Source organism: Pan troglodytes, chromosome 6, assembly GCF_028858775.2.
Source record: "Pan troglodytes isolate AG18354 chromosome 6, NHGRI_mPanTro3-v2.0_pri, whole genome shotgun sequence".
Lineage (NCBI taxonomy): Eukaryota > Metazoa > Chordata > Mammalia > Primates > Hominidae > Pan > Pan troglodytes.
The window spans coordinates 169,991,923-170,004,113 of NC_072404.2; the positions used below are offsets into that span (position 1 = coordinate 169,991,923).

The window sequence follows — 12,191 nt, forward strand, 5'->3', positions numbered from 1 at the left end:
TTTGGGTGACTGGCCAAGAGTGAGCCCTAATGTAACTATGGACTCTGGGTGACTAGCCAAGAGTGAGCCCTAATGTAACTATGGACTTCAGGTGACTGGCCAACAGGGAGCCCTAATGTAACTATGGACTTTGGGTGACTGGCCAAGAGTAAGCCCTAATGTAACTATGGACTTTGGGTGACTATGACCCAAATGTCAATGTAGCTTCATTAACAGTTAATAAACATTTCACTTTGGTGTGGGATGGTGACTGTAGTGGGGGTGGCGGTGTGTGTGCATGGGTATGGGCTGGGGTATATGGGAACTCACTGTACTTTCTGTAATTTTGCTGTGAACTTAAAACTGCCCTAAAAATTGTCTATTTTTAAAAAAACAATAATTATAAACTGGAAAAATTCTCTTAGGAAATCCTAAAATATGGAAGATAAAATATGAAATGTTTTCTCAATATTAAATGTTTATAACAACCACTTTCTAACCCTCAGAGAGCAACACAGCAAATACTTATTAACAGTGCCATAAAGAAATAAAAGCTAGTTAACCAAAACTTCCCATCAAATAGGAACTGTAAACTTTATATACAGATAAAACAACCACATTTTCACAAACTGAAACTTGAAAAATTAAGTAAATTGTCATTCACTAAATTGGCTGCTTGGCAAACTAATTTTCAAAGAATTAGCATGTTCTTGGTTGGAAAAGAAAAAGAATAAGCAAAGTCAGAAAGTAACAAAAAAGATCTCTAAAGCTGGGTGTTGCCCAAAAGCAGCCGATGGAGCCAACCAGAGGCTGGAACATTACAGACCCGCTTTCCCCACCACCCAAGCTGGTGTATGCCATGCTCCCACAGCAGAAGCTAAAAAAGTACACTTACTATTTCTATTAACGAATAGACTATCTCCTTCTAAACTGTATAACATTATATGAAATTGGAAGCTAAAATGTTTGTAGTAATTGTTTCTACTATGTTCTTCTTCTGCCTTCATTGTTAAGTTTCATGTTTCATTAATACTTTTAGAGTCAAAAAATTTTCAAAATTTCAATTAAAAAAATTTCTAAATACCACTTAGTACATGCGAGCCGCATTATTTCACAGATTCTTTGCTAATTTTCCTCCCCTCTGAAATTTATTTATGAACCCACAATCAGTGTCTGTGGCACTTTGGTGGCCATTTGTGGACGTACGTGGACTGGAAAAGATTCAGTCACCCACATGAACATTCCTAGCCGGGAGGAACAAGGCCATGCTTTGCCTTCCTGTTCCAGCTGAAATGGTGAATAAGCATCCTTTTTGTGATCTATTTAGTGCTATTGCTTTCAAATTTGTGTGCTTTATGTTGGTGATTTTGCTGTTTAAAATGTCCACAGCCCTAAGTGCAAGAAGGCAGTGATGTGCCTTATGGAGAAAATATGTGTCTCAGGGAAGCTTCATGCAGGCGTGAGTTACAGTGCTGTGGATCATGAGTTCAATGTCAATGAATTAACAATATACATTGAATAAGGTACCTTTAAACAGAAACACACATAAAACAAGGTTATATATGATTGGCTGATGAAAATGTAGTGAACAGAGGCGCTCAGGAACCTAACCCCGTGTTTACCCAGAGACTACAGTACAGCATTCACTAACTCAGTGTCTGTGCAACTTTATAGAGCATAACTACCTGTATGACAAGAATTGCCTGAATATCATAGTTGAGGATTTAGTCTTTTCTTCAGATTAATGATTTATTCTTTCCTGAGTCTTACTGCCTTAGATATACAGAATCATAAAATTGTAACTTTACTTCTAGCTTTGCTATAAACAGCAATCTTAAGTATCTTTATTTTTCTGGGTCTTCTCATCTGTAAAATTAGACTACATGAACTTTAAGATATATACACTTCTAATTTATTTACATAAACATGAATTATATTTAAAATCTGTGGCCAAAAATGTGACATGAATCTAAAATATTTTAAATTTAAAAGATGGATTTAATGACGACTTGTGTCTGTTAAGTGATAAATAAGGTGAGTTTAGCCACAAGAGTGTAACGGGACCTAGTAGCGCCCCCTGCAGGCCTTGCTTGCTCCACAGCCACATGACTTGCTCTTCCCTTTGGCAGCTGTATCTTTCTGCTTAAGGGGTCGGGGGCGAGGGAGGCATAGGTGAGAAAGTGTGAGAACACGTCAATATAGGGCAAACAACTGGCACAGAAAAATGAGCATGTGGATGCTCTAAATCAGGGGCTGGTGATCAATATCATTGCTACATGATGGAGTAGCCAGGGAGCTCAGTTTTAGTGCCAGTGTGGTTGGGGCAGAAAGACCAAATGAGAAAAACGACTGAGAATTCAGTGAAGCTTGTCATGGGGCATGTGTCTGAACCTTTCAACCCAGACAGGGCCCAGGGGAGGATGGAGGACACAGCTGGGGAAGCTGAGAGGTGCCTGACCTAGATGACGCACTGGGGACACCAACCCTGCAGACACAGGGTGACACCACTCCTATGCAGGACAGTAAGGGCACATAGCTGCCCTGGCTATACAACCTCCATGAAGAAAAAAAATTGCTTAGAATTTGTACTTATTTTATACCTAGCAAGGTTCTAAAAACATTTAGGTGTGTATCAATCTAAGAAAAAACTATCCTTTACATACCATCTCTAAATGTGCCTGTTAGTAAAAGAATTTCTCTTTGGGGGCTCTGAACAATGGAAGATGGGCAAGAGGACATAGATGTCTTTCCCTCCTTATATAAACTGATATTCAAAGTGTATTTGAGTAGGACATTTACATACACCTGCTCTCTTTCCAAATAAAGAAAAAAATACTTCCCTGCACTTTGAAAAATCTCATTTTACAGCCAGATTTCCAAACAAAATATACTAACAAGAAAATAAAAAGAGGGATATAGAGGTTGTTTTGCCCCTAATATTGTCCAATTTACCAAAACTTTTACAACTAGGGTAAAATGCAAAGACATCAATCAAAGGAATCACTGGGGATATGAAATAAATTTATAAATTTAAATGAATAACTATCACATAGTTTAAAAATTAAATATTTGTTGGGGTGAAAAGAGATGAATTCAAGAAAAAAAAAAGTTTATTTGGCATTAAAAGCAAAGTTACTGGCGCTGCTCCTTACCAATGAACTTCTGACACCTGAAGCATTCTTCCAGCCACTCTGGCGTCACTATGTGCTTCACGACAGAAATCGCCGTCAGGAACTTCACGGTGCGAGTCACTTTGCTGGCAATGAGGTGTGTGCACTTCTGTGCAGACTCCGCAACCTCTCCACCAAGAATGTAGAGCTTCTAAAGGTCACAAACACAGGTCGGAAATGAAAAAGTTCAGCATCCACAGAGCCACACTGACACAGAGTAACACAGAGGAATATCTACCTAAAGACAAGGTTTATGACTGTAATTCTCAGCCACAGAAAACAGTGTGACAGGTAAAACAAAACCTGTAACTACAAGAGAAAAATAAAAAAGAGAATTTATCATTTACATTTCTGTAGTTCAATTCCACACAAATCAAGATTAAAACATGAATTCTCCATCAAACATCAATAACATATCTCCATGAATAAATTAAATGACATGAGAATGATGCAGCTCACTTCACAATGAAGAGTAAACAGCCAAGACTTCCTAGGCCAAAACTGGTGTTAATGAGGAACATTTACCTGCTATCTTCATTTTTTGAAATGACAGCATAAAAACTGGCTAAGACTTGAGCATATAAAAAAGCGACCTCCTAATAACTATCCTCACATTTTAAAGGTGGTGAAATTAATTTGTTCAAAATGTATAATACTAGCATTTATAATTGTTTCTTTTCCTTAAAAAGGAAACCAGGAGTAAAATGTACGAATCCACCATAATACAGGTCAACTTATACTCTTAACCATCCTCTCCCTCACCAAAACAAAACAAAATCCCATCATCCTTTGGGATGTTATTTCAAAAAGTATATTTAAAACCTGTGCCCATTTATCATCTAAACAAATACACAAACTCCTTTTTGGCCTCACTCTACCCAAGAAAACTAATCTTGGATAGACTGTGTTTCAATCAGAGATCTTGAAAAGACAGTTTTCCTTCATGCTGGATGTCTTTATGAATACGACACAGAAGGAGACTTGCAAATGTTCCTGTGACTATTAACATGGTTCCTGGCCTATACTAATAAGAAAGCAAGTGTCTAAGTATGAAATAATAGCACAGAACAGGGCAGGAAGCCACTAAATATTTAGTTATTACTATAAATACTACTAAAAATACTTCATAAATATGCACTATAACGACTGTTATAACAAGATATTCCTGACTATCTAAACTATGTAAGTTAATAAAACTGCTGATCTGAAGTAAATATATACAAAAAAGGACGCTGCTAAAAATCCTTGTACGAAGCAGATGAAATTTCACCTTAATATACTGTTGAACCTGGACAGGCTCGAATCCAGTGAAAAGCACAAGAGGGGTCAATTCTGGAGTTAGCTTTTTAGTGGGAGGTGGTACGTCTTCAATTCTGTGGAAGAAATACACATAAAATAGTAGTGATTTCATATTTACTTACAATGAAAATTTTCTTTAGAAAACAAGGGATTTCAATAGTTTAACAAGCTTTAACTGCATGTGGTTTTTATTCTTAAAGGAAAAATACAATGAGCTATCTGTCCTTCCTTTCTTTCCACCATTTCCATAAAGTCACCTTCCAAAAAAGACTACCTTTGAAGCCTCCAAGGGAGGCATCCAATTCACTTTTGGTTAAGATCAATACTTTCTTCTTCATCAATCCCCTCCTGATTAATTTTTTTAATTGGCTTTCAGAAGAAAGCAAATATCAAAGTTGCTTCTAAACGTCACTGATTTTGCTAGCTCTATCACTTCATTTTTTTCTATCAAGTTTTTAAGATAACCTTGTGTGACTCAGGCCATTCCTTGTTTGCACGTTCACCATCAATACAAGTCAGCCAAGACGAGTGTCGCTAGAGCTTCCAGTGTCTTTCACATTCTAGCCCTCTTCAACCACAAATTATAAAAACGTGGCTCTGCTCAAGCACACGTTTTAAATTAAACCTTTTTGTTTTTTACATGAATTTTTTAGGTCTTTTTTTTCAGCTTATTATTTTCTGAGACAGTCCAATAAAAATTTATTTTAAAATGTATTTGTGGTAATTTGATGACAGCCTCAAAAAAATCACATAATTAGGATTTTATTACAAAAGTCAACAGTTCAGTTTGTGTTCTGGAAGTGGGGAATGGAAGGAGGGAAAGAGGAGGAGCAGGGAGAGAAAAGATGAGGAACCTGGTAACTGTAAAAAACAATTCAAGCAGTTATATTTCACCATGTACAGTCTGGAAAGAAGAGTTTTCTAGAATCAAGGAAGAAAATAAAAGCTGTGTTAGTTTGCTCCTGCATTTGCTATGCCTTTCTAATTAAATGATTGGAAGGACTTCATTATTGACTCCTGCTGGCCGACATGACACTAAAATGATATGCATCTCAATCTGCATACTCCAAGCCAAAACCCAACATGCCATATGCATTGCACATGTCCTTCCAAAGGCTTTGGGTCTGGATCCTCCTTCCCACCGTGGCCAACATTGCTTTGTCCTCATCAAAAACTGGCAGATCCAAGGAGCATACCCAAGATGACGCCATAGCCTACATGCTCTCTCGGCACCTACATGCTCTCTCGGCACCTACTTGCTCTCTCAGCAGCCTACATGCTCTCTCGGCAGCCTACACGCTCTCTTGGCACGTACAGCAGGTTCTTCAGCTGTGCCCAGGAGGCCTGGGGCTCCGTGGTCTATCTCTGAGCTGGCTTCTAGACCTCCCACCCCACTTCCACCACTGCAACTTCTGTTTTACATGTTGGAAAGGGGTTCTTATAATATGCCACTTAAAGAAAAAGACTGAATTTTTTAAAAATAAAAAATATACTGGCCTATGTCATTAAAATGAAAAATATCCCAATAAAGTTGTAAAGCAAAAAGCAAACTCTTTCAAATCCTATTTACTGCAAAACATTTTAGAAACTTTCCTCAATTGCCACCGATTTTCCAAAGCAGACCTGTGAAAGCCAGCAATAAAAAATTTAAGGTTATTACTCATACCTGGCTCTTTTGGAAGAAGGCTGGACATTAGCTACTTCATTCTGTTTCAGTTTGGGAGGTAGTCTTATACTCTGCAATTAAAATATTGTCGACTTTAATTCAATCAATCTACTAAGTAATACAGTAGCTTCCAAAAGATTTATGTGTCAAATAATCAAACTACTTAAACATATACAAGAATCATGTTCTTCTTCACCACATCAGAACTAGTCTTCACCTCAAAAGATCACTAGGACAATGCAAGTGGGGAGAAGCAGCTAATATTCCGGAGAGAACCTCTGTATCGTTTTTGTTTTTGTTCTTTTCTTTCCCTCTTTATTCACAAAATCCTTTCAGTACTTTAAAGTATCTTTGTTGCTTTTTTTCCTCCATGTTATATATATGCAGCCCTCAACCTTGAACTTCTCAAAATGGTTTTTATTTCAAATATTTTGTCCTGTGTCCCAATTTAGAATGTGGAAAACATGATTGAAATTACACCTCCACCCTAAAAGACTATTCCTAAAAGAGAAATTTCACCTATGAGATTTCACAAAAGATGTTACATGACAATCAGATCAACACTGCTACCAACAGCCAGACAAGGTACCAAAACCTACACTCTGCCTCAGCAACATGGTCACATCCACTAGGACCAGCTCCAGTCCCTGACCCTGGAGCAGAAGCCATGCCAAGCACAAAGAGAGCAGGAAGGAGATGGGATTCCCTTGTGGGGTCCCTACCACAGTCAGCATCTCCATTCTACCCTATCCCTTGTTGACTCCTCCTTCATAGTTTCAACTCAGAGGTTCTTTGACTTGTGTGGGCCAACCATGTCTTTCCCAGGTGTTTTATTACTTGAAGGAATTGCTCTCAATCTTATTAATTTACTTCAACTACAACTTATTTTTTCTAAATATTGCTGCCATATCTAGACAACCAAAATAAATATATCTACAGAAAGCATTCAAAATCTATTAGCCCTGTCATACATAGAGAATCAAGCTTTATAATAATTTGCAGGAAAGTTTATTACTTTCCTATTATAGCCTTTATAAGAAAGCAATTTCTCAACTCTATTTCCAAAGATCGCATTTAAGTCTCCAAATTGTCATTCATTGGTACCAAGAATAGAAACAAATGGTGGGATAGGCAAAAAGGATAAACTGGGCCTCTTTGTCTCTAAGATTTTTAGCTTTTAATTACTGATACAAAGCCACAGGAGAAGCTGACATTTGGGGCCCCTGACAACTTTAGAATATAAGCCATGTAGTTTGGGAGGAAAACTCTGATGACCACTTTCCCAGTGTGAGCTTAAAAGCCACCATAAAATTCCTTTCAGCTAAAAGAACTGTGAGAATATTTGCTTTTGCTGATGTGTCAAAACTGGTCATGTCTTTAAAATTAAAATCATAACTACTAGTTTAAGCTAGGAAAACAATACATCTATGATCACATTATCACTAGCAAGAAGAAAACAAGACTGTGGCTTGGAGGGGCTTCCTCAGAGACGTGGTATGATTATCAGCAGCTTCCAGATGAGATCTGGAAGACGAGTAAGTCAGTAGATGAATAACCAGAAACACAGGCTTGGGTGTTAGCTGCTAATCCTCATGAAACTATTCTCCTCAGCTAGTTGTTCAAGTGGCACAATCCCTAAATTACCTCTGTATACAATAGAAATGTGGTGAAAACTTGGTGGGCACATGACATGGAAATCTTTGTTTTTCAAAACAAAGGTTAGTATATAACAACATGAACATAAACCAAAGCCTTTAAATTACACTACTACTGGCCAACAGTAAAACAAACTGCTGTTCTCAAAGTGCTGATGTTCAGTCGAACAGTGAGAAGTCACAGCAGACAAAGTCTAAACTGAAAAATTATTGAAGTGGTCCTGTCTGTAACTTAGTAAACGTGAATGTGGGGAAAAGAGAAAAAACAACTGATCTTCCACTCATCATGCTTGACAGATGAGAATGCAGAAAGCACCTCTTTGTCTTGTAACTAACAACCAATGGCCCTCACAGTTCAAGAATGGCCTATCCTGAAAAGCAGAGACCTCCAGCCCTGTGATGTGACTCCGAACTCAGGACACTATGAAAACATTCCCCTCATCAAGAGACCCGGGACTCCTTAAGTTCTGATCTGTAGCCCCAAGTAGGTTACACACCCATTGCTTCCAGTGGTTCTTAAAGTTCTTGCCTTTCTAACCCTATGAAAAACAAGACATCACCTTTGATTTTACTGTTCTCTATAAGCAATCACACGGCTCTCTGAAGCTAATAAGCCCCTCACATGTATATATAAAAATAATGACAATCATATCCTAACAATTAAGAGAAAAATCAGTCCTAGGATTTACTGGAGTAGATAATTCGTTATCATGTTGACAAGTTACTAAAATAATTTTTAATTTATGAAGACAAATACATCCCTACTGCATCTTAATAATACAGTAATAGCCAAGGTAAGGTTATTAATTTGACATACCATCAACAACTCTGCAGACACTTTTAAGGGAACTCTCCAAGCATCTAAAGAGAGAAACACATTATTTTTTATGATAGATACGTTGTTTAAATAAAAAGGCCTTTTTGTAAAAGTCTTCCCTGATAATCCTCAACAGACAGGTGGTTTAGCTGACAACACTTAATAAGGATAAATGTAAGTACTATAATGAAGTTTTAAAGAAAGCTTTCCAGGCAAGGTGAGGGCATGCTGCTGCTTTCGTTTCACATGCTGTCTGGATGAAGTAGCACTAAGACCATTGGCAGCAAACAACAAAGCAAACGTTGTGTCGAAACCCATGGCATTCACCCTCCCACCGTGGGTTGTCTGGGTACACATTTCTAGGCCTGTGTCCAAGTCTGGGTTTCACATAGTCTGGCTTCTAGCAGGCACAAACCTTCTTGCCTTATCACAGGAGCCATGATGGCATCCAAGATGTAACAGCAAGTCAGTCAAAGCTCAACAGTGACAAAGAGGACAGACGTCAATTCTAGGAAAGCAGGGAATGTTCTGTAGGGTAGGGAGCAATTTGGACAAAAGATTAACTGGCCTGAGAGGCAAGACTATCAAAAAGCTTTCAAGCGCTCCTTCCATCTCTAAGAGTTCATCAAAAGCAAACAAAAATACTAAACCATGGCACATGCCTGTAGTCCCAGCTACTTGGGAGGGTGAGGTAGGGAAATCACCCGAGCCCAGGAGATCGAGCTGCAGTGAGTCATAATCACACCACTGCACTCTAACCTGGGTGACAAAGCGAGACCCTGTCTCAAAACAAAAACAAAAACAAAAACAAAAACCAACCAACAAAAATCCTGGGCAGAGTGGGGAGAAAGAAGAAAGAGTATAGAAAAGAAATTGGAAATGAGTCAAAAACTAATTAGAAAGCTCAAGCCAGGCCTGGTAATTAGTATGAATAAAAAGATGGTAGAAGTAATGCTAATGATTTTATTTAAGTAAGATTTGCAGCATGTAGAATTTCACTTACCTAAAAGATTTAAAACTAAATGCTGGGTAGGGGCAAATGGATCCTGCAGACTGAATGCCGTGTAGCGACTATACTGAATCTGCCTCAGTGCCTCAAAGTTTCCCAGAAGAATGTCGCCAAGCCACTGGGCGTTGACACAGGGTATCCTCCACTCTTTGGCTTTTTCATACTTTAAACCAGTTGGTCTTTTTATTTTTTGAGGAGAAAACATATTTATTAAATGTTAGAGATGTCAACTGTCCAATGTACATTTATTTCCAACAAAAGGCAATAAAAGATTTCTCATAATAGAAGTGGGAGGCATATCCTAGCAAAGTTGAGGGTGACCCTGAATGGTAATGAAATATACACCTCAAGGCTCACACAGAATTACAAAACCACTAAGGAGTCTTACTTCTATCCTATTCCTGTTTTGTTCATTCAAATTTCATTAGTTCATCTAATTTCATTAATTCAAATGTTTTCTAGGTATTTCTACTAACATTACTATATCATTGTCATACTTTAACAGACTTTGATTTCCACAAATTTTTACCACAAAACTATGACATACTAAAAAAGGCACAATTATTGAAATAGCCACTATATTGTGTGTAAATTTATGATTAAAAACAGTTTCGAAGATTTGCTTACTCTTTACAGATGAGGACTGTGTTGCTGCGGCATAGATAACCCGTATATTTGGCACCTGCCAAATAAGCCATTAATTTTAGGTCATCTCTGTCACTATCAACAAATCCAGTCACAGAAATAATCTAAGAAAAAAAGAGAAAATAAGGTAAACACAAAATAAGCAAAAAACCAAAACCAAGTACTATTTCCTCTACTTCTTAGTTGATACATATTTTTTCACTATTTCTTTGGCATTATGGAACACATTTGGTAATATCATTCCTAAAACTTTCAAGACCAGAACTGTATTAATGGTCAAAAGGTTACACACATAGCCCTCACGGGGAGGAAGAAAAAGAATGAACATGAGATGCCTTGTTTATGCTACTGCAACACTGCTCAGACAATCCCAACAGTTACGTTATAAAGCACGTAACCACGAGCCAGCTCCTCCTTCTCCTCACTGATCCCAACGCTGAGATCATTTGAGTGGGAGGACCCATAACTATTGATTAGTTAACCCAATAGGGGCCGCCTTTGGTGCAAGACATCTGATTTATTTTTGGATTTTAAATAGTGTCAAAGACTGGAGAATCCATTAAATATCTACTATGTGCAGAAAATTGTGACTGTTACAAGGAACTAAAAGAAAACACACTATTTCTTATGAGCAGGCACTTATGAATTGGGCAAAAGTACATAGAGAAGCTCTGACTCAGAAGCCAACGCAGGAGCCTCAGGTAAGCGCTAGCAAGTGATTATTCGCCAAAGTCGAAGGATGATTTAACAAATGGAACGCAAGGACTCTGTCTTACATGCTGTGAACACGGCTTTCCTCCTGGTGGGAAGGCCACTGGGAAGTGAAGGGCTCGGTGCGGCGGTACCATTTTCTTCTTCTTTAAGACTGTGTTTAACCAGTGTGCAGTGACACATCTCTTTCTTTCTCTTATTGCCTGTCAAACATAAAATTATAGGTTTGTTGTTTTTGTTTTTCTGCTGCAGGATTAAAGAAAATTCTAAGGTTGTATAACTACAATGCCCTTTTCATTGGAAGCCCCATAAAAGAATTTCATGACATCTAGCACTTGATTAAAGTAACGAATTAAAACCGTGTAGCTGGTTACTTGAAATACAACCTAAAAATGTTACTATCCATCTGCAAACAAGAGTCTACAAAAGCAACAAATTCTACAACAACCTTAAAAATAACTTCAGTGATGACTGAAACAACATGTGTGACCACCAAAGTTAAAAGTGCCCCATAAGGACAGAGGGCCCCACATAAGAAAAAATATAAAAAACCATCCACCTAAGATGAACCACAGGAAAACAAAAAAAAGTCTCAGAAGTATTTCCACATTTTTACAGGAAAAGCAGATCCTGTGAATGGCTATCCTCTTTAAGAGGGGTGTCTTGGAAGTCATTTGTCACATATATATATAATCTGTCTACAATAAGCATTATTTTTTGAAAAGAAATGAAACTTCAGAGAGCACAGGAAGGTAATATTGAGGAGGAAGCCTGCACCCCGGTAGTTTTAGAAAAGCTCTGTAAGGGACCTGGTCTTTGCACGCTTGTGTGCAAGTCACACACCAGTACAGAATCCTGCGTCCCTTCACCGTGCACAGAGAGCAGCTGGAATGGTGACTGCAGGGAGTGTCCGCCCTTTCTTTCTTTTATTTTTTTTTTGAGATGGAGTCTCGCTGTGTCACTCAGGCTGGAGTGCAGTGGTGGAATCTTGGCTCACTGCAACCTCTACCTCCCGGGTTCAAGCAATTCTCATGCCTCAGCCTCCTGAGTAGCTGGGATTAGAGCTGCGCACCACCACACCTGGCTAATTTTTGTATTTTTAGTAGAGACGGGATTTCACCAGGTTGGTCAGGCTGGTCTCAAACGCCTGACCTCGTGACCCGTCCACCTCGGCCTCCTGTCCGCCCTTTCTTAACACCACCTGGGAACATCCCTTTCTTTCTCCATCGCTCAAAGACAA

General features: G+C 38.4%; 1 protein-coding gene across 3 annotated transcripts in view; it reads right to left on the bottom strand.

Moving 5' to 3' along the window:
- The window catches only part of PAXIP1 (PAX interacting protein 1), a 58,873-nt gene that overhangs the window by 7,156 nt on the left and 39,526 nt on the right, over window positions 1-12,191 (bottom strand). For all 3 annotated transcript variants that reach the window (XM_054655398.2, XM_063815855.1, XM_054655399.2), the window contains 7 exons: window positions 11,017-11,154; window positions 10,223-10,344; window positions 9,590-9,774; window positions 8,587-8,630; window positions 6,115-6,185; window positions 4,420-4,522; window positions 3,132-3,300 (listed from right to left, as the gene is read on the bottom strand). In XM_054655398.2, the coding sequence (XP_054511373.1) occupies window positions 3,132-3,300; window positions 4,420-4,522; window positions 6,115-6,185; window positions 8,587-8,630; window positions 9,590-9,774; window positions 10,223-10,344; window positions 11,017-11,154 (832 nt within the window). The remainder of the gene's footprint in view (window positions 1-3,131; window positions 3,301-4,419; window positions 4,523-6,114; window positions 6,186-8,586; window positions 8,631-9,589; window positions 9,775-10,222; window positions 10,345-11,016; window positions 11,155-12,191) is intronic.